This window comes from Thalassophryne amazonica, chromosome 7, assembly GCF_902500255.1.
Source record: "Thalassophryne amazonica chromosome 7, fThaAma1.1, whole genome shotgun sequence".
Taxonomy (NCBI): Eukaryota; Metazoa; Chordata; class Actinopteri; order Batrachoidiformes; family Batrachoididae; genus Thalassophryne; species Thalassophryne amazonica.
The window spans coordinates 1,092,992-1,120,123 of record NC_047109.1 but is presented as its reverse complement, the minus strand read 5'-3'; the positions used below and the strand labels follow the sequence as shown (position 1 = coordinate 1,120,123).

Here is a 27,132-nt window from a genome sequence, read left to right as displayed (position 1 = left end):
GTAGGTCATGTATGGAACAAGTAATGAAAGATATAAGGTAACTAATGAGTATTGGGGAGAATGTCCTGTACTTTATACAAAACAGCAATGACTTTTGACATTTTAGATTTAACATAACGTGTTTTCCAACTTAGTTCATCATCAATAAAGACCCCAAGAAATTTAGTTACGTTTACAAGTTCAGTTTCAACATCAGACTCACTTTTATTGGGGGTTGATCCTCTGCAGCATGTTCCTCACCTCAGCTGTGGTGATGTTGCTGACTGGGGGGTCTTTGGGGGAGGGAGGGACTCGGGAGGGGGTGGTGGTGTTGAACGCCTCAAAACGTGCATAAAAGGCGTTCAGAGTGTCCGGGAGCACTGGGTCTGCAGGCGTATTCTTTAAACCTCTGTAGTTCCCTCTTCATCATGTCCAGAACCTGTCCCAAATGATCCCCACTACAAAACACAGTCGTGTCATCAACAAATAAAATGCAGCTCACAAACTTAGAAACTAAACATATGTCATTAACATATAAAAGAAACAACAAAGGCCCAAGGACCGGGCCCTGGGGCACCCCACAAGTGCACCTCTATTTATCGCATCAGTGTGAACACATTGATACCTATTGTACAAATAACTAGCTATCCAATCATGAGCTAATCCTCTGATGCCATAATTCCATAATTTATCCAATCATAAGGTATGATCTATGGTATAGAATGCTTTCTGTAAGTCGATAAAAACCCCTATGGTATTATGTTTGTTTTTTTAATAAGCTCAGGGGGCTTATTGAAAATTTTTGGCCAGAAAATAAATGCTCCCAGGAAAAAAAACACCCACATTTAATCATGATTTACTCCAAGAAGCAAAGAGGAAGAAACAAATTCAAAGTGATTTTCTAAAGGCTCAAATGATTCTCTTTTCAACTGGGTGGCTGCAACTTTGAGCTATATCACTTCCTTCAGGCTGAAAAATTGGGCTGAAAAATGTCATTTTTTTTTAAAATTAAGTAAAATTTTCCCACATCATAATGATGTCATAAGGTTCTTATGATCTCTGACAACCACCCTACTACACATAGTAAAAGATTATCTTTCAAATGTGGGGTTGCAAAAGACTCTATGTACATGGTTCCTGAGAAGTTCATTAAAGAATAAATTTATTTTTTCCCAACATTTTTAGGAAACAATCATCTGGCTGCTTTACTAATATTTGATCATTATTTTGTTTGAAAGTAATCCATTTTTGAAAAATTAGTTGAGGAAACAAAAATCTACATTCGCTTAAAATAGCGACAAAATGTGACATTTTTTATTTTTACAGTGGTTAAAACTTATTACTGATGTTCTAACATCCCACTCAGTTTGCTTCATGTGATGCAACATGCAGTAAATAGACCTTCTGATCATTTAATAAATTTACCAGAAATACACCACAAAATTCAATATGCCCAACAGTTCAGAAAAAAAAAACATTTGAAGTTGGAGTTCTAACCCCCTTTATATTTCCAATTTTTTGAAGAGAATTTCTGTCATATGGCACAGATGTCAAAGGTTAGTCAAAAACCTGATTAGTAAGAGTTTAATACCGTATTCGTCCATCAGAGGGCCCAGGGCCAAACATCAGCCCCCACCCCCTTTGAAGATAAAATTTAATTTAATTACAAGGAACATATATAATGAATGAGAAAAGGACAGGAATGGACACAAACAGGTGCGTTATTTGATTTATTTTTTATTTGTGATGAAATCTGACATTTTATCGAAATGGGCATTCTGATGAACATAATATTCGCTGTGCTCATGCATCGGCCCACCCCCTCTTCAGGCAGAATTTCACGTGGAACACTTTGGACACTCTGATGGGTGAATATGGTATGAGGCTGGCTTTTAAAAAAGTGACCATCTCCTTTAGTGTTAGGCAGAATAGGTGGATTGGAAACTTTAAATTGTAAGTATAAATGTGTTTTTCTGTATGTGCCCCTGTGACAAACTGGTGTCCTGTCCAGGGTGAACCCACCTAACGCCATATAACTGCTGGGATAGGCTCCAGCCCCCTGCAACCCTTAATTGGAATAAGCAGTTGAAGATGAGTGAGTGAGTAAGTGAGTGAGTGATCTTTCTTAAAATACCTAAAGGTGGGAATTCAGTTTTTAAGAGCATCTCTATCATGCTTTTATACATAAATACAATTTTTATGTGCGTGTGTGTGTATATATATATATATATATATATATATATATATATATATATATATATATATATATATATATATATATATATATATATATGGGGTCTGTTAGAAAAGTATCCAACCTTTTTATTTTTTCAAAAACCTGATGGATTTGAATCACGTGTGCTTGCATGAGCCAACCTTGAACCTTCGTGCGCATGCGTGATTTTTTTTTCACGCCTGTCGGTTGCATCATTTGCTTGTAAGCAGCCTTTGTGTGAGGATGGGTGGAGTCTCTCGTCCTTTGCAAGGAAATGGCGGAACAACTGGAGCAGCACGACTGCATCAAATTTTGCCAGAAGCTGGGCAACAGACAGGTGGAAACCATTCAGATTATTATATATATATATATATATACAAGGTTTATTAGAAAACTAACCGGCAGTTTTATAAAAAAAAAACTATATGGATATGAATCACGTGCGATTACACCAGACATGCTTGAACCCTCGTGCGCATGCGTGAGTTTTTTCACGCGTGTCGGTGACGTCATCCACCTGTGGGCAGGCTTTGAGTGAGCACTGGTCCAGCCCTCTCGGCTGAAATCCTTTGTCTGAGACGTTGCTGGAGACGGCGTGCATTGCTTTATCAAAATTTTTTCCGGGCCTGTGAGGGATATCCGAGTGGACACTATTCGAGAAATTCTGCTGGTTTTTGGTGAAAAGTTTAATGGCTGATGAGAGGTTGTGGAGTTTCTTTCGCTTTAAGGACAGCTCACAAAGCGGATTGGTGCGGCGCGGTTGGAGGTGGCGTCCGTCTGGCTGTTTCGAGCTGAAAACATCCTAATTTAAGGCTCTGTTCACCCAGGTCGTCGTCAGAGAACAGAGAAGTTTCAGAAGAAGTCGGCATGAGGAGTTTATGCGGACATTCCACTGTTAAAGGAGATTTTGTAATGAAAGAACGTGCGGGCAGATTCGCCAAGTCGGTTCCGTGACGACGACCAAATCCGTCTGCGCCGCGACAGGAAAAACACCTCCGTGTTGAAAACCATTTGTAAAATTCAGGCGGCTTTTGATGGCTTTCAACAAGTTAGTAACTGAGAAATTGTTTAACAGCTTGGGCATGTTCCAACTTGCCCATTAAGTTTTCCAACGGAGGTGTTTTTCCTGTCGCGACCCCCCACGGTCGGATCCGGCCCGACATGCGACTCTGCCCGCATGCCGACTTCTTCTGAAACTTCTCTGTTCTCTGACGACGACCTGGGTGAACAGAGCCTGAAATGTGGAAGTTTTCAGCTTGAAACAGCAAGACGACGACGCCTCGGAGCACAGATCGCCGTCAGGCGCCGTGGGCCGTCCTTAAAGCGACACTTACAGACCAAAATCTCTCATCAGCCGTTAAAATTTTTACCGAAAACCAGCTGAATTTATCAAATGGTGTCCACTCAGTTGTGCCTTACAGTTTTGAAAAAATTTTGATCAAACAAAGCAGCAGTCTCTGAGCCATTCCTAAACAATGAAAAAAACGACGAGAGGGTGGGCCACTCCTCACTCAAAGACTGCCCACAGGCGAATGACGTAACCGACAGGCATGAAAAAACTCTTGCATGCCCACAAGGGTTCAAGCATGTCTGATGTAATCACACGTGATTCAAATCCATATGGTTTTTGAAAAAATAATAAGGTCGGATACTTTTCTAATAGACCTCGTATGTGTGTGTATATATATATATATATATATACACACACACACACTACACTATATACTATACAGTACACTATGGCTCAACGCTACATCCACTCTTGCACTCTGATTTCCATTATCAGACCATTACCATGACAACTGGTCCGTATCACGTATCACATTCCAGTGGATTGTGAAATACAGCCTCATACGACCGTCCATGAAAAATCTAGGAATAGAAACGTTCTACAGGCACTGCAGTAGTTTATATATACAAGGGATGGGACAGCTACTCGCTACTAGCTAACATCCGACTAGTCGACGATTTTTTATTAGTTGACTAGTCAAAAGCCATTTATTAAGTTTTTTAACCCTTTAAAGAACAGACCTGCTGGAGCTGCCACTGCAAACTTCACTCAGTGAATAAAGTGTGTGAACCTTGACAGGTGAGATTGTCAAGGCCTAGTAAATTAATGCAGGTATTGTTTTCATGCGAATATTGTTTTTTGTATTTGTGATTTTGTGCTTATATGTGCTTCAATGTCAAATTTAGTCACTGGTTAGTCGATAACTAATGGTACCTGACTAGTTGACTAATGATTTTTATTAGTCGTCCCAACTCTAATATATATTGTTACTAACCTGCAGCATTTCTGTCTCTGCATGTTTGACAGTTCTTTGCTGCATTTGTTTTTGGTACTATGGCGAAAGCTGATGGTCACCCTAGCTGATTCTAGTCTACTTGAGGTTTCTTCCTACAGTCAAAAAATGCCTGAGGGAGATTTCCCTGACCTCTGTTGCCAATGTGATTGCCCGAGGCGTGGGTAGGGTTAGACCATACTCTTGTGCAGCCCTTTGGGGTGACTTCACTTGTGATTTGGTGCTGTATAAATAAATTGAATTGAGAATTTGGGATTCGGGTTAAGGATTAGAATTAAAAAAACAAATAAATAAAATTCTGTTTCACAAGGTTCATTCTGGCCCACTGTTAAAGACGATGTTCAGCGTTTTATCCATGCAAGCTAAATTTAATATTTGTTATATTTTCTGGAATTTAGGGCCAACCTGGAGATCCAGGTACCAAAGGTGGACCAGGACCACAAGGACCTAGAGGCCTGCCGGTAGGAGCTGCACAGTGCAGTGTTTGGGTTTCTAATCTATATGGTGGGTCTGTATCTCAGTTTCTGCTCTGTTCCAGGGTCAGGATGGCAGGGACGGTTACGGACCTCCAGGGCCACCAGGTGCCAAGGTACAACCAGCCTTTGTGGTTTAAGTCCAACATTTTCACAGAGGTTCATAAGAATCTGTTTCATTATCATGACTTATGTCTGCATCTGCTAAGTTTGTGTTTGAGGTCAGACCCAACGTTCTTTGAAGGTCTGCTGAAAAACAAATTTTGCAAATAATTCTGCAAATAAAGAAAACCATAAAAATGAGAACAAAGATTGGTGGTTCTGCTATTTATTGTCATGTCAGCTCGATCCATAAGATACTGACCTAAGAAAATGTCACGAGGACAACATGTTTACCTGATCAATAATTCTTATCTGTGCAGGGTGATCCCGGCTTTCCTGGTTATCCTGGCTTAATGGTGAGTTCAAGTTCAGTGTCCGTTCCCAGATCACCCCAGTGCACATGCAGTGGAAACTTCAGAGGAACCAAACGTTCTAAAAACGCTTTTAAACTGACAGAACCATATCATGAGTCCATCCAAAGGATCACAAAGACCAACTGGATGCTGCTCATAAACAGCAGAGTCCTTCCATTGGTTTCTCACAGCCCTGATATCAAATCCTACATCCACCACAAACTGTTTTAAAAACCTCCTGGATTTGCCCTTTGGACACAGATCTGATGCTTGAAGATCTGACCTGACTCTTAAATATCAGTTGCTCACAACCTGTGCACGCTCACAGTAGTGTTCAGTGAGTGTTTCAGGAGATTAGACACATCATGGTGCAGGTTTGGAAGAACATCATACTTTGAATTCTCTATAATCCAGTTGAATATGGCAAACCATATTGAAGAAATGTCTCCTCTACTTTCAAAACCATCACCGCCCAACATTTCAGCTCAGTCCACATATCACGCAGTGGGTGGCAACTCGTTGAGCTGAAACACCTCATCCTGTCAGTATTAGAGCATCCCTGGTTGCTTTCAGGGTCTTGTCACAGAAGACATTAACATTAACAGAAGACATTAACATTAACATTACACACTCTTTTATTGATAAATACTGAAAACAGTTGGGAGCTTGTTAAGAAGCTCTGTCACTCTAGTTCCACCTTCAAGAAAAAGAAAACACATTGATAATAATAATAACAAAAACATATTTGAATGTGCACGTCAAATGTGCCCATGCTGGTTTTCGTTAGGAACAATTACACAAATAAATTATTTGACCACCAAGCAGCCATCCATGGTGCACCATGCAGCCTCCAGTCTGATGCACATTTACGCTTCATATATGATTTGAAAATTGATGGAATGAAAATGCTTCCTATTAGCAAAAACAATTTCATCATGTGATGGCACCTTTATAGCAAAATGTGTGCAGTCAACAGCTCTGATTACATTTGAGAAACCGGCTCTTGTTGCAAATTGCACTTTAATGTTGGAATGTGATGTACCTGGATGACATTCGGATGATTGTGTTCCACACAGCTGGCACGGCTCGACTCAAGGTTGACTGGCACACTCCTGATCGATCGGCCAGCTCCTGCTGGAATGCCCCTGATGCCAGGATGCCCATAGTGGTCAGCACCTGTGTGGGCACAGACAACCCCTGGCTCCTCGCTGTATTGCGCTCTGGGCCAGCCGCAGTTCTTGCGCAACTCCAGTAACAGTGGCCTTGGTAACTGAAATCGGTTTATGAGACAATTATCATCATTTGCAAGTAACTCCTTGCGTTCCCTGAATACTCACTCACGTCAGATTGCAGCCACTGTTAGTGCCATTTTATCCATCACTTTGCACGTGGTTTTATATCCATTCATCTAACTGCAAACACGTGGGTGTGTTAATTGTTCATCAGTGTGCCTCTAATGTGCACATCACTCTGATGACTTCTTGCTTTGACACTATTAACGTGTGTTTGTTCCCAGCATCACCTCTACATGTCACCAGTGGAACAATAGCTGTAGAAAGTGCGTATGCCAGCCAGGATTTTTGCATGACATACCACACATTTCCAGTCATTTCACTTTTGAAACATCTGAACGTTGGCGTGGAGACGGACGGACACCACGTTTTTGTGTGTACGCAGCCTTTGTGCATGAGGCCCCAGGTGTTTTAGCCAGATTGAGTCTGGGGCACGGAGCTCGCTGGAGCTTCAGATCAAACAAGAATGACCTGCCATCATGAATAAATTTTACTACTTTAAAGTTTAAAATGTGCCGGCTGAAGGATTAGTTCTGTACAAATCATAGTTAATGATCCAGACTATGCCCAGTCCTCTGATGCAGGAAGTGATCAATATCTTTGTCTTTGTGTTCAGGGTGAAAATGGTCAGACGGGAGCTGAAGGAGTTCCTGGACGTAAAGGGAACCAAGGTCGAGCGGTAAGTCCAGGAAAGTTAACGACAATTTTCCCCTTTTTTGGGGGGTGGGAGGGTCGGGAGGGGGTGATTGTTAGCTGGTTGGTAGGTGTCTTAGTGGTTAGAACTGTTGCCCCACAGCAAGAAGGTTCCAGGTTGGCTTCCTGCCTGGTTCTTGTGGAGTTTGCGTGTTCTTCCCGTGTTGGTGATCCGGCTTCCTCCCAGTTCTGAAAACGTGCACGTTTGGTGAATTGGTGACTCTGTATCAACCGTAGGCCTGGCTGTGTTTGTTTGTCTGTATGTGTCTCTGTGATGGACCGGCAGTCTGTCCAGGGTGAACCATGCCTCTGATAGGCTCCACCCCCCAGTGACCCTTAACTGGAATTATCGGGTTCAGAAAATGATGAATTAATGTAATTGTTAGTTTTGAGTCTTAATACCTCATTTTACTGCTTTTTGTTTGTTTGTTTGTAACTGAAATTGTTTGTGCTGATGCAGGGCAACTCTGGGAGCCCGGGAGAAACCGGCGTGCCTGGAGAGCCGGGTTACTCAGGACACAGGGTGAGTGTCCGTCCAAAACAATCATTTCTCCAAAGGGGACCTTCGCAGTTTGATTTTATGAACAACGTTTGCTGTGAACAGTGAATTTATTTTGGTTTCATCTGTGTGGATATTTTACTTTGAGTCCAGCTTTGGTGAAAGTTTACCGTGTGAATTTTTGCAGACATAGAGTCCAACAGGGAGGGTAACATTAGGACTCTACAGCAGGCCATGGAGCAGGTGATTGATGAGAACCTGCAGGGCTATTAATGTGGATGTTGGAGCCCATTAGCCAAGCGGAGAAATTAGTGCAGGAAACCCACTATGGTGACAGTGTAGTTTATGTGCCAGGAAGGGAAATTTTCAAGTTGAGACTGTGGCCTGTTTCTACAGACATACCCATAAAGAGCGTAGAAGGAAATGTTTTACATCCATCCATCCATCCATCCATCCATTTTCTTCCGCTTTATCTGGAGTCGGGTCGCAGGGGCAGCAGCTCAAGCAAAGCCGGCCAGACCTCCCGATCCACACACACCTCCCCCAGCTCCTCCGGGGGAACCCCAAGGCGTTCCCAAGCCAGCCGAGAGATGTAGTCACTCCAGCATGTCCTGGGTCTTCCCCAGGGCCTCCTCCCAATGGAACGTGCCCGGAACACCTCTCCAGCGAGGCGTCCAGGGGGCATCTGGAAAAGATGCCCGAGCCACCTCAACTGACTCCTTTTGATATGGAGGAGCAGCGGCTCGACTCCGAGCTCCTCACCTTATCTCTGAGGGAGCGCCCAGCCACCCTGTGGAGGAAACTCATCTTGGCCGCTTGTACTCGCGATCTCGTTCTTTCGGTCATGAGCCAAATCTCATGACCATAGGTGAGGATCGGAACGTAGATCGATCGGTAAATTGAGAGCTTTGTCCTCCTACTCAGCTCTCTCTTCACCACGACGGTCTGATACAGCGACCGCATCACTGCAGATGCTGCACCAATCCGTCTATCGATCTCACGCTCCATCCATCCCTCACTCATGAACAAGACCCCGAGATACTTAAACTCCTCCACTTGAGGCAAGGACATTCCACCGACCTGAAGAGGGCAAAGCACCTTTTTCCGGTCGAGAACCATGGCCTCGGATTTGGAGGTGCTGATCCTCAACCCGGACACTTCACACTTGGCTGCAAACCTCCCCAGTGCACGCTGAAGGTCCTGATTTGACGAAGCCAACAGAACCACATCGTCCGCAAACAGCAGAGACGAGATTCTGTGGTTCCCAAACCAGACCCCCTCTACACCCTGGCTGCACCTAGAAATTCTGTCCATAAAATAGTGAACAGAACCGGTGACAAAGGGCAGCCCTGGTGGAGGCCAACGTGCACTGGAAACAGGTTTGACTTACTACCGGCAATGCGAACCAAGCTCCTGCTGCGGTCGTACAGGGACCGGATAGCCCTTAGCAAAGGACCACGGATCCCGTACTCCCGGATTACCCCCCACAGGGTGCCCCGAGGGACACGGTCGAACGGCTTCTCCAGATCCACAAAACACATGTGGACTGGTTGGGCGAACTCCCATGAACACTCGAGCACCCGATGGAGCGTGTAGAGTTGTTGTAAGCACTTGTAAAACATGTTTTACAAGTGCCTGTTATTACACTGGATAATGCTAAAATTGAGGAAGCGCCACTGGCTGTTTCCTAATCTTAGGCATCTTATACATATTACTTTGGAACCACCCCCAAATCCCAACAGTGAAAACGTCAACCCCATTAAAGGTTCTTAGTTTGGATTTCATTAACATTTGGTCGCTGTCCTCAAAATCACTGTTGATAAACATCTAATTATGGAATTAGGGCCCCTTCACACAGTGCGAATTTGGTCAAATTGCACATGAAGTGTGCATGAAGCAGGAATCATATGCAAAACATGTAAAATCAAGCTCCCTCCAATGTTTCGTACACCTGTTGCTACAACTGTTTGTGCACATCAGCGGCTGAAAGACAGACTGTGTGCTGTGAGAGCCCATTGAAGCCTCTCGCAGCACGTGTCAGGCAAATTCCAGATGACACTCATGAACATCTAACACTGCTCGTTTGGCACTCAGAAAATGTGTGGCCATTCACGCTGTCATCACAAAAGCAGTGAGCAGATAATCACTGTCGAGCTGGATGTGAAATTTGTCTAAGTGCCCCACGACTGTGGAGTTGCAAAAAGCCACACACGTGGTGCATGTGTCTCGCACGTGTGTGTGTGTCACGGCCGCACCCCCCCCCCCCAACACATTTGGCGTGCTGGGGGGAGGCACACTTGCATAAAATGCTTATGTATGTACAGATTTGATCACATGGGGGCCGGACAGCAAGGTCTGATTGCACGCCAGGGTTATTTAAGCGCAGGGCTCTGTATTGCGTCCCATTTTATGTATTATTTATATCAACCCAGTGATATTCACTAATTACAGCTGTTTTTTATTTTATTGTTCTTCACATCACAGGCGTGATGTGGTGCAGCTGTTTGCACTGTGTTCCTGCTCGAAAGACACCATTGCGTGCATGAACCATCACATCGGGATCGTGCACGCCTGCCCATCAGAGCAAAGTTTTCGTGGTTTGCTCATACGTGCTCTTTCGCCATGAGTTGTACTTATTCATACTATGTATGAAGGGGCCTTTAGATATGATTGGTTTATGTGAAACGTGGCTGATATCTACCGCTGTCCTCCCCTTAAATGAAGCCTGCTCACCGGCATACACATTTAGCCATGTCCCTCGTAATACAAAGCAAGACAGAGGTGTTGCTTTAATTCATAAATCTTGGTTTAATTTACTGGCTCTTGGGAGTCTAATTTGTTTGAATATTTGACTCTCTGCTCTGCCCAGGATACTATGTATAGCCAAGGTCAGAAGAATAAAAATCAACCTAATTCTTATATGAATTTAGTGACTTTATGTCTAAGTGAGATTCGGTAAATCTCGGTAACACATTAGTGATAGCACCCACCTCAATTTTTCACCCTCAAACCTGGGTGAAAAATAAACATACATTAATAATATACATATACACTTACAGTACATACACACACGTAATACACATGAGCCTTTTGATCTGACAACAAAGTTCTATTCCTGAGATGTTGCTTGACGTCTTGTTCAAAGCCATATTTACTTTGAAGACAGCTGACTGAGTTGGGATATTTCAGTACCATGTTTGATATCTTTATCTCCATCCAGGGACCCCGAGGTCCTCCTGGACTTCCAGGCATGACAGTAAGTTTAACATCAAAATATTTTCAGTGCCAAATGATTTACATACAATATTTAAACAATGTCTTTTTTATTTCAGGAGTGTGAGATGATCAGTTACATCAGAAACAACTGTGGTATGTTTCTGAACAATTAAAAATGTTTACGCAAAACTATCATATTTTTTTCTTGTAATATTTATTTGAACTGTTGTTTTTTCCTCGGAATCATTTTGAATAAAAAGAAAAAAGAATTTGGTACACAAATTGTAATATATTTTAGATTGTTTTGCAGTCAGCACACGATCATGAATTGCACACGGTCTTAAAAAGTACAAAAAATCAAACCCAATATTTGGTTGTATGACATTAAGTAAATGTTTGAGGTTGTCATCAACAAGTGTCTGGGTGGACATGTGGACAACTTCATGGCAGAGTTCCATTAAACCGGCTGTGTTCAGCGATCTCTCTCTTTGAGTGTAGAACAGGAGTCATCAGGATATGAGGTGCCTCCACCCCCGTCCCCACAAGTCAGTAAGACCAAGTGTCGGGGATCACCTAAGTACACACATGCTAAATATCAATGAAATTGGTCAACTGGTTTTTGAGATGTCACGCTAACAAGCAAGAATGGACGGGCGGGCGGTCAGAGGGATGGACATACTTATCACTATATCTCCCCATATTTCATACCAGGGGGAGAAAAGGAAGAATGCAGATTCACAATTTTTCTCCTTAATGCTGCATTTGCACATAACGACGACATGTCGCGAATGCCACAAAGTATACATTCTTGGCCGCTGACCACGAGGTGTCAGGAGTCCTCAGGAACTGTTGCAATCTGTTACCACACGTTACGATTAATGGCACACATCGCTGGTGAATTATCATGAACCATTACGCACAGTCAATAATAATGTTTCACTCTGTTGCGTGTTATTGCGCGTAACAGTGCATCATTACGTTGTGAATCAGGTGAATTGTCACCTGTATTTGTGCTACCTTCTGCTGGTGAGTTGCACAGAAAAGAGGAGGAGACGGAGAGAGACAGATGTCTGGCTGCACGCGGCTCTCCTCTGGCTCAGATTCATTCTCCTGAACATCAGGCGCAACAGCAGGTGGAACACCTGCAGGAGAGCGCTGAGGAGCATTGGAACAAGACTTGGCTGACTTGGCGTCAGTGTCCTTCGTCAGCAAACTGCAGCAATAAAACTGTGTGTTGCAGCAGGGTTTAATTGTGCGCACGTGAGAGAAGTGATTCGTCATGGCGCGCAGTGAAATGACACCGCGTTACAATTCGTGTCAAAACTTGACAGTTTCTGTGTCAATTCGTAACATGTGACAGTATGGGCTCCAAGAACCATCACAGGAACCATTACGAATGCTGTCGCTCTATTAAGGATCACCACTAATCGGATCAACACGCTCAGCTGCAAACTCCATGACATAGGCAAAATGACGGTGGTGTGTGACATTTGTGAATTTTTTGACAGCCAAAAACATGCTCCACAAATATCCCGAATATCACGCACCTACACACACTGTTAAGAAACCTACTCAGGTGCATTAAATCATGTTAAGAATGTCAGGAATGTGCCATGAATGACCGAAAAATGACATTCGGAATATGTCCTGCCTAGGTGTAAATGCAGCATAATGTAATCACCAAGAGGCAACAGACTGAGCACTAGAAACTTGTCCTCTTCAAAGTGTTCGCTCTCCATTCTCACACTTCAGAATCAGAATCACTTTTATTCACCAAATATCTACAAGAATACAAGGAGTTTGAGTTCAGTTTGAGCTGCACTCTCTCTGTACAGCAGGTATAAATATACACTAAACACTGAATAAGTAACAGTGTGCAAGTAAAATGTGCAATAAAAAAATGGGTGAAACAGACAAACAGACTGAAGTTGTACATGAGGTATATGAATGAGTGAGTATTTTGTCAGGTTAAGTTGTTCATCAGTGTGACGGTTTGTGGAAACAAACTGTTCCTGTGTCTGGTTGTTCTGATGTACAGAGCTCTGTAACATCGACCAGAGGGGAGGAGTTTAAACAGGGTGTGTCCAGGGTGGGAGGGGTCTGCAGAGATGTTACCAGCTGGCTTCCTGGTCCTGGACCGGTATAAGTCCTGGGTGGAGGGCTGGCTGGCCCTGATGATTTTTGTTCTGCAGACCTGACAGATGGTTGAAGTCTGTGCCTGTCATGTTTGGAGGCAGATGGAAACCAAACAGAGATCCAGGACATACTGGATGATGGATGTGTAGAAGATGATGAGCAGTTCCTGGGGCAGGTTGAACTTCCTGAGCTGTCTGAGGAAGTACATCCTCTGCTGTGCCTTTTTCCTGATGGAGTCTATGTGAGAGGTCCACTTCAGATCGGCCATGGTAGATGGTGGATCCCAGGAACAGGAAAGTGTCCACAGTAGACACAGTATTGTTGAAGATGGACAGGGGTGGGGGGGGATGGTGGGTTCCTCCTTAAGTCTACTATCATCTCCACAGTCTTGAGTAGGTTCAACCTCACCTGCTGTGTCCTGTCCATCAGGAAGTTGGAGATCCACTGACACAGAGGCACAGAGAGGTTGGAGAGTTTTTGTGGAGGATGTTGGGGTTATGGTGCTGAACTCTAAGCTGAAGTCCACAATCAGGATCCTTGTATACATCTTTGCAGAGTCCAGGTGCTGCAGGATGTAGTGCAGTCCCATGTTGACTGCATCCACAACTGACCTGAGTGGACCCACTGACAGTTTCTCCTGGAATCATCTGGAGCTCATTCATCACAGTGTCACCAATGATATGAGGAATTCATATCTCCTTAATCACCTCCTTGCACTTGAGGAATCCAAAGTTGGGGCGTTTGTGTGTCGGTTGTGATGATGGAGCACCTGGATCTTGTTCTCCCACTCAGCCCTCTCCTATCCTGGACAGAAGACATGAGGTATCAGAGGAGCTCCTTGTACTTGTATAGAATCAGTCTTTGATCCACTGGTACGTAGAAACTCAGTGAACAAGGCCTTGGATGTGTTTAAAAAAGAAGTGATAAGCATCACCTTGACCTTTGACTTCAACATCCTTGCTTTCTTTTCTTTTTTAATCAATCAATCAATCAATTTTATTTATATAGCGCCAAATCACAACAAACAGTTGCCCCAAGGCACTTTATATTGTAAGGCAAGGCCATACAATAATTACATAAAAACCCCAACGGTCAAAACGACCCCCTGTGAGCAAGCACTTGGCGACAGTGGGAAGGAAAAACTCCCTTTTAACAGGAAGAAACCTCCAGCAGAACCAGGCTCAGGGAGGGGCAGTCTTCTGCTGGGACTGGTTGGGGCTGAGGTAGAGAACCAGGAAAAAGACATGCTGTGGAGGGGAGCAGAGATCGATCACTAATGATTAAATGCAGAGTGGTGCATACAGAGCAAAAAGAGAAAGAAACACTCAGTGCATCATGGGAACCCCCCAGCAGTCTAGGTCTATAGCAGCATAACTAAGGGATGGTTCAGGGTCACCTGATCCAGCCCTAACTATAAGTTTTAGCAAAAAGGAAAGGTTTAAGCCTAATCTTAAAAGTAGAGAGGGTGTCTGTCTCCCTGATCTGAATTGGGAGCTGGTTCCACAGGAGAGAAGCCTCAAAGCTGAAGGCTCTGCCTCCCATTCTACTCTTACAAACCCTAGGAACTACAAGTAAGCCTGCAGTCTGAGAGCGAAGCGCTCTATTGGGGTGATATGGTACTACGAGGTCCCTAAGATAAGATGGGACCTGATTATTCAAAACCTTATAAGTAAGAAGAAGAATTTTAAATTCTATTCTAGAATTAACAGGAAGCCAATGAAGAGAGGCCAATATGGGTGAGATATGCTCTCTCCATCTAGTCCCTGTCAGTACTCTAGCTGCAGCGTTTTGAATTAACTGAAGGCTTTTCAGGGAACTTTTAGGACAACCTGATAATAATGAATTACAATAGTCCAGCCTAGAGGAAATAAATGCATGAATTAGTTTTTCAGCATCACTCTGAGACAAGACCTTTCTAATTTTAGAGATATTGCGTAAATGCAAAAAAGCAGTCCTACATATTTGTTTAATATGCGCTTTGAATGACATATCCTGATCAAAAATGACTCCAAGATTTCTCACAGTATTACTAGAGGTCAGGGTAATGCCATCCAGAGTAAGGATCTGGTTAGACACCATGTTTCTAAGATTTGTGGGGCCAAGTACAATAACTTCAGTTTTATCTGAGTTTAAAAGCAGGAAATTAGAGGTCATCCATGTCTTTATGTCTGTAAGACAATCCTGCAGTTTAGCTAATTGGTGTGTGTCCTCTGGCTTCATGGATAGATAAAGCTGGGTATCATCTGCGTAACAATGAAAATTTAAGCAATGCCGTCTAATAATACTGCCTAAGGGAAGCATGTATAAAGTGAATAAAATTGGTCCTAGCACAGAACCTTGTGGAACTCCATAATTAACCTTAGTCTGTGAAGAAGATTCCCCATTTACATGAACAAATTGTAATCTATTAGATAAATATGATTCAAACCACCGCAGCGCAGTGCCTTTAATACCTATGGCATGCTCTAATCTCTGTAATAAAATTTTATGGTCAACAGTATCAAAAGCAGCACTGAGGTCTAACAGAACAAGCACAGAGATGAGTCCACTGTCTGAGGCCATAAGAAGATCATTTGTAACCTTCACTAATGCTGTTTCTGTACTATGATGAATTCTAAAACCTGACTGAAACTCTTCAAATAGACCATTCCTCTGCAGATGATCAGTTAGCTGTTTTACAACTACCCTTTCAAGAATTTTTGAGAGAAAAGGAAGGTTGGAGATTGGTCTATAATTAGCTAAGATAGCTGGGTCAAGTGATGGCTTTTTAAGTAATGGTTTAATTACTGCCACCTTAAAAGCCTGTGGTACATAGCCAACTAATAAAGATAGATTGATCATATTTAAGATCGAAGCATTAAATAATGGTAGGGCTTCCTTGAGCAGCCTGGTAGGAATGGGGTCTAATAGACATGTTGATGGTTTGGATGAAGTAACTAATGAAAATAACTCAGACAGAACAATCGGAGAGAAAGAGTCTAACCAAATACCGGCATCACTGAAAGCAGCCAAAGATAACGATACGTCTTTGGGATGGTTATGAGTAATTTTTTCTCTAATAGTTAAAATTTTATTAGCAAAGAAAGTCATGAAGTCATTACTAGTTAAAGTTAAAGGAATACTCGGCTCAACAGAGCTCTGACTCTTTGTCAGCCTGGCTACAGTGCTGAAAAGAAACCTGGGGTTGTTCTTATTTTCTTCAATTAGTGATGAGTAGTAAGATGTCCTAGCTTTACGGAGGGCTTTTTTATAGAGCAACAGACTCTTTTTCCAGGCTAAGTGAAGATCTTCTAAATTAGTGAGACGCCATTTCCTCTCCAACTTACGGGTTATCTGCTTTAAGCTGCAAGTTTGTGAGTTATACCACGGAGTCAGGCACTTCTGATTTAAAGCTCTCTTTTTCAGAGGAGCTACAGCATCCAAAGTTGTCTTCAATGAGGATGTAAAACTATTGACGAGATACTCTATCTCACTTACAGAGTTTAGGTAGCTACTCTGCACTGTGTTGGTATATGGCATTAGGGAACATAAAGAAGGAATCATATCCTTAAACCTAGTTACAGCACTTTCTGAAAGACTTCTAGTGTAATGAAACTTATTCCCCACTGCTGGGTAGTCCATCAGAGTAAATGTAAATGTTATTAAGAAATGATCAGACAGAAGGGAGTTTTCAGGGAATACTGTTAAGTCTTCAATTTCCATACCATAAGTCAGAACAAGATCTAAGATATGATTAAAGTGGTGGGTGGACTCATTTACATTTTGAGCAAAGCCAATTGAGTCTAATAATAGAGTAAATGCAGTGCTGAGGCTGTCATTCTCAGCATCTGTGTAGATGTTAAAATTGCCCACTATAATTATCTTATCTGAGCTAAGCACTAAGTCAGACAAAAGGTCTGAAAATTCACAGAGAAACTCACAGTAACGACCAGGTGGACGATAGATAATAACAAATAAAACTGGTTTTTGGGACTTCCAATTTGGATGGACAAGACTAAGAGTCAAGCTTTCAAATGAATTAAAGCTCTGTCTGAGTTTTTGATTAATTAATAAGCTGGAATGGAAGATTGCTGCTAATCCTCCGCCTCGGCCTGTGCTACGAGCATTCTGGCAGTTAGTGTGACTCGGGGGTGTTGACTCATTTAAACTAACATATTCATCCTGCTGTAACCAGGTTTCTGTAAGGCAGAATAAATCAATATGTTGATCAATTATTATATCATTTACTAACAGGGACTTAGAAGAGAGAGACCTAATGTTTAATAGACCACATTTAACTGTTTTAGTCTGTGGTGCAGTTGAAGGTGCTATATTATTTTTTCTTTTTGAATTTTTATGCTTAAATAGATTTTTGCTGGTTATTGGTGGTCTGGGAGCAGGCACAGTCTCTACGGGGATGGGGTAATGAGGGGATGGCAGGGGGAGAGAAGCTGCAGAGAGGTGTGTAAGACTACAACTCTGCTTCCTGGTCCCAACCCTGGATAGTCACGGTTTGGAGGATTTCAGAAAATTGGCCAGATTTCTAGAAATGAGAGCTGCTCCATCCAAAGTGGGATGGATGCCGTCTCTCCTAACAAGACCAGGTTTTCCCCAGAAGCTTTGCCAATTATCTATGAAGGCCCACCTCATTTTTTGGACACCACTCAGACAGCCAGCAATTCAAGGAGAACATGCGGCTAAACATGTCACTCCCGGTCCGATTGGGGAGGGGCCCAGAGAAAACTACAGAGTCCGACATTGTTTTTGCAAAGTTACACACCGATTCAATGTTAATTTTAGTGACCTCCGATTGGCGTAACCGGGTGTCATTACTGCCGACGTGAATTACAATCTTACCAAATTTACGCTTAGCCTTAGCCAGCAGTTTCAAATTTCCTTCAATGTCGCCTGCTCTGGCCCCCGGAAGACAATTGACTATGGTTGCTGGTGTCGCTAACTTCATATTTCTCAAAACAGAGTCGCCAATAACCAGAGTTTGATCCTCGGCGGGTGTGTCGCCGAGTGGGGAAAAACGGTTAGAAATGTGAACGGGTTGGCGGTGTACACGGGGCTTCTGTTTAGGGCTACGCTTCCTCCTCACAGTCACCCAGTCGGCCTGCTTTCCCGGCTGCTCGGGATCTGCCAGAGGGAAACTAACGGCAGCTAAGCTACCTTGGTCCGCACCGACTACAGGGGCCTGGCTAGCTGTAGGATTTTCCAAGGTGCGGAGCCGAGTCTCCAATTCGCCCAGCCTGGCCTCCAAAGCTACAAATAAGCTACACTTATTACAAGTACCATTACTGCTAAAGGAGGCCGAGGAAGAACTAAACATTTCACACCCAGAGCAGAAAAGTGCGGGAGAGACAGGAGAAGCTGCCATGCTAAACCGGCTAAGAGCTAGTAGCTGCACTAAGCTAGCGGATTCCTAAAAACACACAAAGTGAATAATGTGTAAATAATTTAGAGGTGATTCAGCAGAGGGAGTGCTTTAGTTAAGGCACGTGAAGATTACACTGTGAAACAAATCGTTATCTAGTTAACTAGATCAATTTAACTGTGCAGATTAAACAGCTAAAAGATACAGAAAAACACCGCTGTGCTCCGGAACAGGAAGCGATACAATACTGCAGTGAGAGCCAACCACCAGTAGAGGCCTCCAGTATTTTATCCCTCCAGTATGAAATACGTTCATCTGTCTGTCCACCCGGTTTCACTTGTTAGCGAGATATCTCAAGAACCAGAACCAGTGTGTCCTTGGATGATCTCCGGCACTTTGTGTTGCTGTTTTGTGGGGACATGTTACCTCCTGGTGACTCGTGTTTCATTAACCACTCTGCCAGCATTGTATTAGAATATTGATGATTTATCGGCAGACATGAGTCTTCTGAGCAGGTCTGGATCGTCCTTGAAGATGCTCCCGACTCAAAATGACGACATGAGTTTAAAAAAATTTTATGTGAAGAAGTTTGACTTTTATATTATAAAACAATAAACTTCATCACTGCTGGAACTGGTTCATAAACAAATGAGGCTTTGCGAGCCAATTGGATTTCAGGGCATCACTCCATGTTATTGATCACTTTAGCAGGAGAACACGTTAGGTGACAAATCAAAAGACCAAAATACAAAAAAGAAAACTATTATCAGTGAAAAATGTAGATATTCACGTCTGAATCATGTTGTCTTCTCTCCACAGCGTGCTGTTTGGGTACGTATCAGTATTTTGTCTCAGCAACACGTAAGTACTACCAAAAAAAAAGCAATGTCATCGAGTGGTATCACGGTCGTCATCACGTTCACCTTTCAGTGACATGAATCCACCTGAAATTCTCAGTCTTAGTTTGTGTGGGTTTGAATAACTTTCTTAAGACCACATTGTGAAGGTGGAGCCACAGGTGATTCTGCAGCCCAGTCTCACATTTTTTTTGTGTGTGTGTTCCTGTGACGAAATGAGTCAAATTTTTGTGACGGGGTTCTCTTAACTCACTATTCCTCACCCTACTCCAACCTCCGACCCTAACCTTAACCATAACATAATCTTTCTCTTTCCCCCCACCCTAACCATAACCTCGTATTCTCATATGGTTCGAACATTCCAGGACATCACTTTGTCAGTGAAGTACCTGGAGGACTCTAGAACCAGTCTGAGTCATTAATGAAGCCATGTTCATTGTCATGGAAGTAATCCTCACCAAGAATCATCTATGGGCAGGAATTGACTTCTGCAACAGATCCTTTAGAGCATAGGTGTCAAACTAATTCCAGAAAGGGCCAAGAGGGTGCAGGTTTTCTTTGTAACCACCAACTCCAGCAGGTGATTTCACTGATGAACATCACTTTGAGCAGATGGGAAGAGTTCATCAGTGAAATCACCTGGTGGAGTTGGTGGTTACAAAGAAAACCTGCACCCTCTTGGCCCTTTCTGGAATCAGTTTGACACCTATGCTTTAGAGTCAGCTCCAGGAAGGAAGACCACCAAGAGGCCAGAAGAAGAGTTTCAAGAACGTCAACATCTTACTCTTAATGCTCCGTTGTACATTACAACAAAACCCCATCACACAAAATGACATGTTGTAAAATATCATGTAAATGTCATAAAACATTAATCAGTTCTTTAATCAGGGTTCCAGTAGCTTGTGTAAATTTAATGTTATTCTGCCCAACATGCCAATGTTACCGTGGCAATGCTAACAGTATCCTTTCAGAATGCTTAGTTTCTTTTGGGTCGGCAGTACGGTGGCTTAATGGTTAGCACTGTTGCTTCACAGCAAGAAGGTCATGGGATTTAGTCTCACCTGTGGCCTTTCTGTGTGGAGTTTGCATGTTCTTCCCTTGTCTGTGTGGGTTCTCTCCGGGTGCTCCAGCTTCCTCCCACATCCAAAGACATGCAGGTTAGGTGGACTGGAAACTTTAAATTGTCTGTAGTTGTGTGTATGGGTGTCAATATGTTAGTTTGTCATTGCCCTGTGACAGACTGGTGTCTTGTTCAGGGTGAACCCCGTGTCACGCCCTATGACAGCTGGGATAGGCTCCAGCCCCCATGACCCTTAATTGGAGTAAGCGGGAGGGTATAGAAAATGGATGGATGGATCTTTTGGGTTTTGTGTTAATTCTGCTTCATCGCTGGTTACTAGATCAGGTGGTGTGCCCAACGTACCCCACAGAGGTCGTCTTCGCCATGGACATGTCCAAGGATGTGACCCCAACCGCCTTTGAAAGGATGCGCTCTGTCCTGCTCTCCCTGCTTGAGGATCTCTCCATCACCGAGAGCAATTGTCCGACAGGCGCCCGCGTCACTGTGATGGGATACAGCAGCTACACCAAGTACTTGATTCGTTCCCACGATTACCATCGCAAGAAACAACTGATTGAGTTGGTAAAGAACATTGCTCTGGAACAGACCTCCAACCAGCGCCACCTGGGGGCAGCCATGCGCTTTGTGAGCCAGAATGTCTTCAAACGCACCCGTGCCGGAGCGATGATGAGGAAGGTGGCCGTGTTTTTCTCCAACGGGCCATCGCAGGAACCTACTGACATTGTCACAGCCGTCATGGAGTATCGGGCCCTCAACATCTTCCCAGCAGTCATCTCTCTGAGGAGCGCTCCTGAGATCACAGAAGCCTTTGAGGTATGTTCATTTTTGGTCCAAACTTAATGTTATTGGTGCTCAAGTGATTATTCCATTAAATAAATACTTCTTTGATGGATGATGAAGACATTTGACATTTGAGTCGGTGGAGGTCAGTGACACCAGTTCTTTCCTTGGTCACATCCCAAGAAGATTAACGATACTTCAGATCAGCAGCCATATGGAGATGTGCATTTAGTTTTGTGTTAACTGTAAGTAAGTCCCTTTGGCTTCTGCCTTGTTTCACTTGGGATAACCGCAGCAGATAAATCTCATTTTATGCTGGATACCTTTCGTGATGCAACTCTACATTACATGGGGAATGGGCATGTGCGGCCTTGACCCAGGAACCTTCCACACTGGAAACAAGCACACTTAACCACTTGGCCACCACCCGTGCCTTTGTATTGACTGTAACAATTGGTAAAAACTCTGTATGTCATTATAATTCAGTTGATCATAAATCATGTGGTGTTTTAAATCTGAAATCATCATACCAGCCATCTTTAATTATGCATGTTAGTGTCTAAGGTCTGATACCTCAGCTGGTCCCCGAGGGAAGAGTCCCGGTACAAAGCTAATGAGAGTCCAGATAATCCAAACATGAGCACCTTTTGTTAATGGGTGCAGATTTGATCTTTAAGAAGGTTAAAAGAACAAAATCTCAAATAGGTTGAACTCTGCTTCATGAAACGCACCAAAGCTCGCTGAGCTAATGTTCATCGGGTGCACATCAGCGTGGTTGCTGACAGAAAAGCCTTCTTCACCTTCTTCTTCCTCCTCCACGTCTGCAGCTTAACTCCTCATTCATGGCTCGCTACCACACATTTATCTACAGCTGAAATAAATGTCTCATCACCAAACCAAAGATGTTTGCTGACAGCTGCTGTTTCCTTTCAGGCTGACGACACAGGACATGCCCTCTTCATGGTGCTCGGCGCGCGTTCGGACTGGGCTGATGACCTGAAGAAGATCAAGTCATGTGCCATCTGTTACGGTAAGAAAAATTATTGAAAGAAATCCACATGGCTCCAGGCTGAACTGTTAGTGATCTTCTGGACTTTCAATGAGCTGATCAGGTTTGTGTATAAATTTGCATGTTATTATTATTATTAGCATGTTAGTATTAAGTGATTTTTGTTGTAGACCTGCAGCATTTATAAAACGATGGACTGACGTTATTATGTCTAAATGTTTCACACAGGCCAGAGGTGTTGGGTTGACTCAGGATTTGGGCATGGAGAGAGCTCATTCTGGCTTACTTGGCCAAACACATCACTCCTATAATTTGTCAGACTTCCTGCTCTCCTGATATGGCTGTCTCTAATTTAGCGCTGTTGCAAATTACAGTAAATGGGACTCTATTTGAGTGGCGAGAAGACTTCCAGAAATGCTTCCATCAATAACAGACCAGCTGGAAGAAGTGTGTGTGAGACAGTAGGGAGTCTGAGGAATCGCAAGAGTGTTCTGTTTGTCCATAAAAGCCTGAATCTCTTGAGAAGAATGAGTGACTGAGGGAATTATGTATGCAGTTGTTTCTCCTCTGCTGTCAGATGCTTTGGCACAAAATCCTCTGTTAAAATAGAACCTGTGTGATCCCCATGTCCTCCACAGGTTCTTTTATGGTGACACGATGGTCATCCATGACCAAAGTCCATATTCTATCAATCACTTGGTCATTTTGGCTTGTGAATGGCCTCAAGTTGTTCCATCATGAAAATCCAATGAAGGCGCAGTACATCTGCACTCTTCCGCTTGGTGCTCCTGTGGGAGGTGCTCTGCAGAGTAGAAACAAATTCACCCATGTGCAAGAAAGTTTCCTTCACCGCTCCACCAAATGACACCTTCCATGCCTCATTTGTTCCCACGGGATAAAATAATGTCCTATGCTTTTTGGATGTACATCATATATATTTAACAATTGAACAGTCACGTTTATGGCTCACTACCACACAAATTTTATTTATGTAAAGACACACATCACATTTACCGTATTTTCCGGACTATAAATCGCACCGGACTATAAGTCGCACCAGCCATTATATCCATTATAAAGAAAAATAAACCATAAATAAGTCGCATTGGACTATAAGTCACATGGATATACAGTGCTGACAACCCTCTCCCAGCCGCATGTTGTTCGAGCACCCATGTGCAGACTCGTTCCTCTAGCTGTGGCCATCTAGCTTTTAGCCCATGATTAGCTTTTTTTTGTTTTTTTTTTTATGGTGGTTAGAGTAACCTCTGCCTTCCTCCAGTCCCTCACAAATTTCTCTCACTCCAAACTCTCTCTCTGTCTCTCTGCTGCTTGATTACCGTTTTCGGATGCATATTTCACCAGTCACAACTTGTAATCTGCAGAGTATGATTTTTTTTTTTTTGGTGGCATTTTTTCGGGCCTTCTCCGTTGTCTTCTTAAGTTCTCAATAATGTTGTTTTTTTATTTTTCTATGGTAGTCAGAACAGTCACACAAGCCTTGAGTGCCCTCTCGTGAGCTAGATTTTCCCTACGGATATGTTTGTATTTTGCGGACCACATTGCGAGCCAAACCATAACCCGCACCATCGCTGAATGGTTCTTTTCTGACACATTACCCGCTGTGGACTATAGTACACACTGGGTGTCAGCTGCTGATGTTCGTGCAGCACCTACCTGCGCAGCTCATGACCTCCCCGTGGTGTCGACGCCAGCTCCTTCCAAGTGCAGATGCTAATCCTCCGCCATTGCTCACCCAGTGCTCCCACGCAGCTCTCAGCGTCAACTTAAACACTCTGCTCACACTGATATCTGTGGATTGAAGCTGTTTTGTTAGTCCTCCAGGAATAATAGCAAGCACCGTGTTCCTCTGCTTCACATGCTGTTTCACAATCATTGTCTGGGTCAGGTGAGGAATACATGTACAATGTTCTGTTCTCTGATTGGTTATTGCAACCAGCGTGACCTATAGGGCGGCCGCCATACTACAGTGCCCATGATGCATTGCGTTTCCGTTTTCTGCTCTCTTCCACAGCATGTCTTTTTCTTGATTCTCTCCCCTCAGCCCCAACCAGTCCCAGCAGAAGACTGCCCCTCCCTGAGCCTGGTTCTGCTGGAGGTTTCTTCCTGTTAACAGGGAGTTTTTCCTTCCCACTGTCGCCAAGTGCTTGCTCATAGGGGGTCGTTTTGACCGTTGGGGTTTTTCTGTAATTATTGTATGGCCTTGCCTTACAATATAAAGCGTCTTGGGGCACCTGTTTGTTGTGATTTGGCGCTATATAAATAAAATTGATTTGATTTGATTTAAAACATAGAGCGTCACGTAAATTGTTTTATTACGGTAAATTAATTGAGGATCTACTGGGATATTTTTCATTTATAAGTCGCTCTGGAGTATATGTCGCACTCCCGGCCAAAACATGTAAAAAAAAAGTGCAACTTATAGTCCGAAAAATACGGTACATGTATTGTTATTTATGATAAAGTACATGTAAATGTGATGTGTGTCTTTAAGTGAATAAATGTACGGGTTCTGACATCATGATACGTGTAATGCTACCACTCACATTTTTCCTATGATCTGGCTAATCTTCCCACTCTCCAAAGTGTCCATACACATGGGTCACAGCTCCTGTGTAACACACATTCTGCCGTCAGGTTTAATTTTGAAAATCGCAACCTATGCATTTAAATTGTTGTAAGCACTTTGTGCATGTGAAAAAGTTATAAATGAGACTCCAGGACTTGTTTTCTGGCAGCAATGATTTTAAGACTGTTTGTTGAGGAGGACTGTGATGTGTTCAGATCCTTGCAGCACACAGAAAAACTGCACCCTTATCCAGGAAGATCCGCCTCCTCAGGAAGTGGACGTGGATCTCGCCGTGGTGGTTGACGACTCCAGGGAAATACAGGCTGACGATTACGCTGGCATCCAGCAGCTTCTGGGCTCCATCGTCGACCAGCTGGCCTTGAGTCCGCAGCCCCGCCGGCCTGGCAACCAGGCTCGGGTGGCTGTGGTGCAGCAGGGTGGCCTGCTGGCCGGCCCGGGCTCACAGGGCGGGAAGCTGGAGTTTGGCCTGCAGACTTTCCAGGACCGGGATCAGATGAAGACACACCTGGTGCAGAGCATGCAGCAGCAAGGCGGCTCGCCGGTGCTCGGACAGACGCTGGAGTTCACCTTGAAGGAGGTGCTGCTGAAGGCCAGACCGCCCCGCAAGAAGAAGGCACTACTGACCGTGGTGGGCACCCAGACGTCCTACTGGGACCAGGACAAACTGCAGTTCATCTCACAGCTAGCTAAGTGCCAAGGTGTGGCGCTGTTTGTGGTGACAGTCGGTGATCGCTACAACTACACGCAGGTGGAGGAGCTGGCCAGCGCACCCCTCCAACAGCATCTGATCCACGTGTGGCGTCTGAAAGCTGAGGAACAGGGCTACATCCAGCGCTTCTTCAGGGTCTTCCTCTCTGCCCTCAAGAGTAAGAACAGATCTGGTTTGTCTGCACTCTTTTGATCGGGGTGTAAATGTTGACGGGTGAGTTTGTTCTTCTTTCAGAGGGGATGAACCCGTACCCGGCAGCTGCCTTCAAACGGACCTGCAGCCAGCTGAGAACCAGAGGACCAGGACGGGGTGACACTAACGGGTAACTCACTCAGTCTGCAGAACCAGACCTCACAAAAACCAGGCCTCAAAACATGACTGGTTCTGATCCAGGTCAGACTCCAACCAGCCCCCCCCCCCCCCCCCCCCATTAAAAATCAAATTCTAAGTAAATAAAGTGTGAAAAGAAAATGAAGGAAAATTAAACATTTTTGCAGAGACTGAATTCCGATTCATGTGAGGGGGTTTAGACAGAGAACTTATGTAGCACTCGGATTGAGCGAACCTCTGCCAAGACTAGAGATTACAGTGAGTTCAGCTCCTCCAGCTGAGAGGTCAGAGGTTCAGGTCCAGATTGTACTGACTGTGTGTCAGCTCACTCAACTACAAATTACTCTGCAGCCAAGCCTGCAGGTGGGGCCAGCCTGCAGAAACATCACTGTAAAAACATTCATTGAACTTCAACCATGTGAGGGTGGAGCCTAGTGTGGCGCCAAGGCATCACCCTGAAAGAGATGCAGCAACAGGAAGTGCACGCACCATCCATAAGGGGTCCAGATCAGTTACTGTGCAGAATTATAAAAATCTCTTTATGTCAAACAAAAATTTGAAAAGGGGTTCAAAGCGACACCAGAATGTGCTCCTCGTTCCAACGTTCCACCAAGTTTCAGAAATCAGCTATAAATCTTTCAAAGACTGAGATGTCAAGTGAAGAGAAGGAATCAATCAACATGAACAAGAAACAAAAACCTCTAAAACAACATTTTAGCCATGTGGTTAAAGCATTTGGTTTCAGTGCAGAAGGTTCCGGGTTCAAATCCCACCCCTGCCACATTTCTCCATGTAATGTGGAGTTGCGTCAGGAAGGGCATCCGGCGTAAAACCTGTGCCAATTCAACATGCAGATCCACCTTGGATTTGCTGTGGCGACCCCAAGTGCAAACAAGGGAGCGGCCGAAGGGACTTACTTTACTCTTCTACAGATCTGTAGGTCTCAACGAATGTTTTCCCATTTTACGCCGTTGTTACATTAATTTTACTTTGAACTGGAGGTAAACTGTGAAGGGGAAAATAATTTATATCAGATTAAAATTTGCTCAAAATGTTTGTCATAAAGAAATGGAATATTTTCAAAACTGCAATCGCCTTTTAATTTCAATTTTCAATTTACTTTCATTTATATAGCGCC

General features: G+C 43.7%; 1 protein-coding gene across 1 annotated transcript in view; it reads left to right on the top strand.

Annotated features, from left to right (window-relative positions):
* col6a4a (collagen, type VI, alpha 4a) overlaps positions 1–27,132 on the top strand; it is a 144,253-nt gene that overhangs the window by 92,259 nt on the left and 24,862 nt on the right. The window contains exons 24-35 of the mRNA XM_034173480.1: positions 4,896–4,958; positions 5,036–5,086; positions 5,393–5,428; positions 7,334–7,396; positions 7,871–7,933; positions 11,130–11,165; positions 11,242–11,278; positions 19,437–19,448; positions 20,875–21,368; positions 22,269–22,365; positions 25,150–25,821; positions 25,899–25,986. Coding sequence (XP_034029371.1) covers positions 4,896–4,958; positions 5,036–5,086; positions 5,393–5,428; positions 7,334–7,396; positions 7,871–7,933; positions 11,130–11,165; positions 11,242–11,278; positions 19,437–19,448; positions 20,875–21,368; positions 22,269–22,365; positions 25,150–25,821; positions 25,899–25,986 — 1,712 coding nt within the window. The remainder of the gene's footprint in view (positions 1–4,895; positions 4,959–5,035; positions 5,087–5,392; positions 5,429–7,333; positions 7,397–7,870; positions 7,934–11,129; positions 11,166–11,241; positions 11,279–19,436; positions 19,449–20,874; positions 21,369–22,268; positions 22,366–25,149; positions 25,822–25,898; positions 25,987–27,132) is intronic.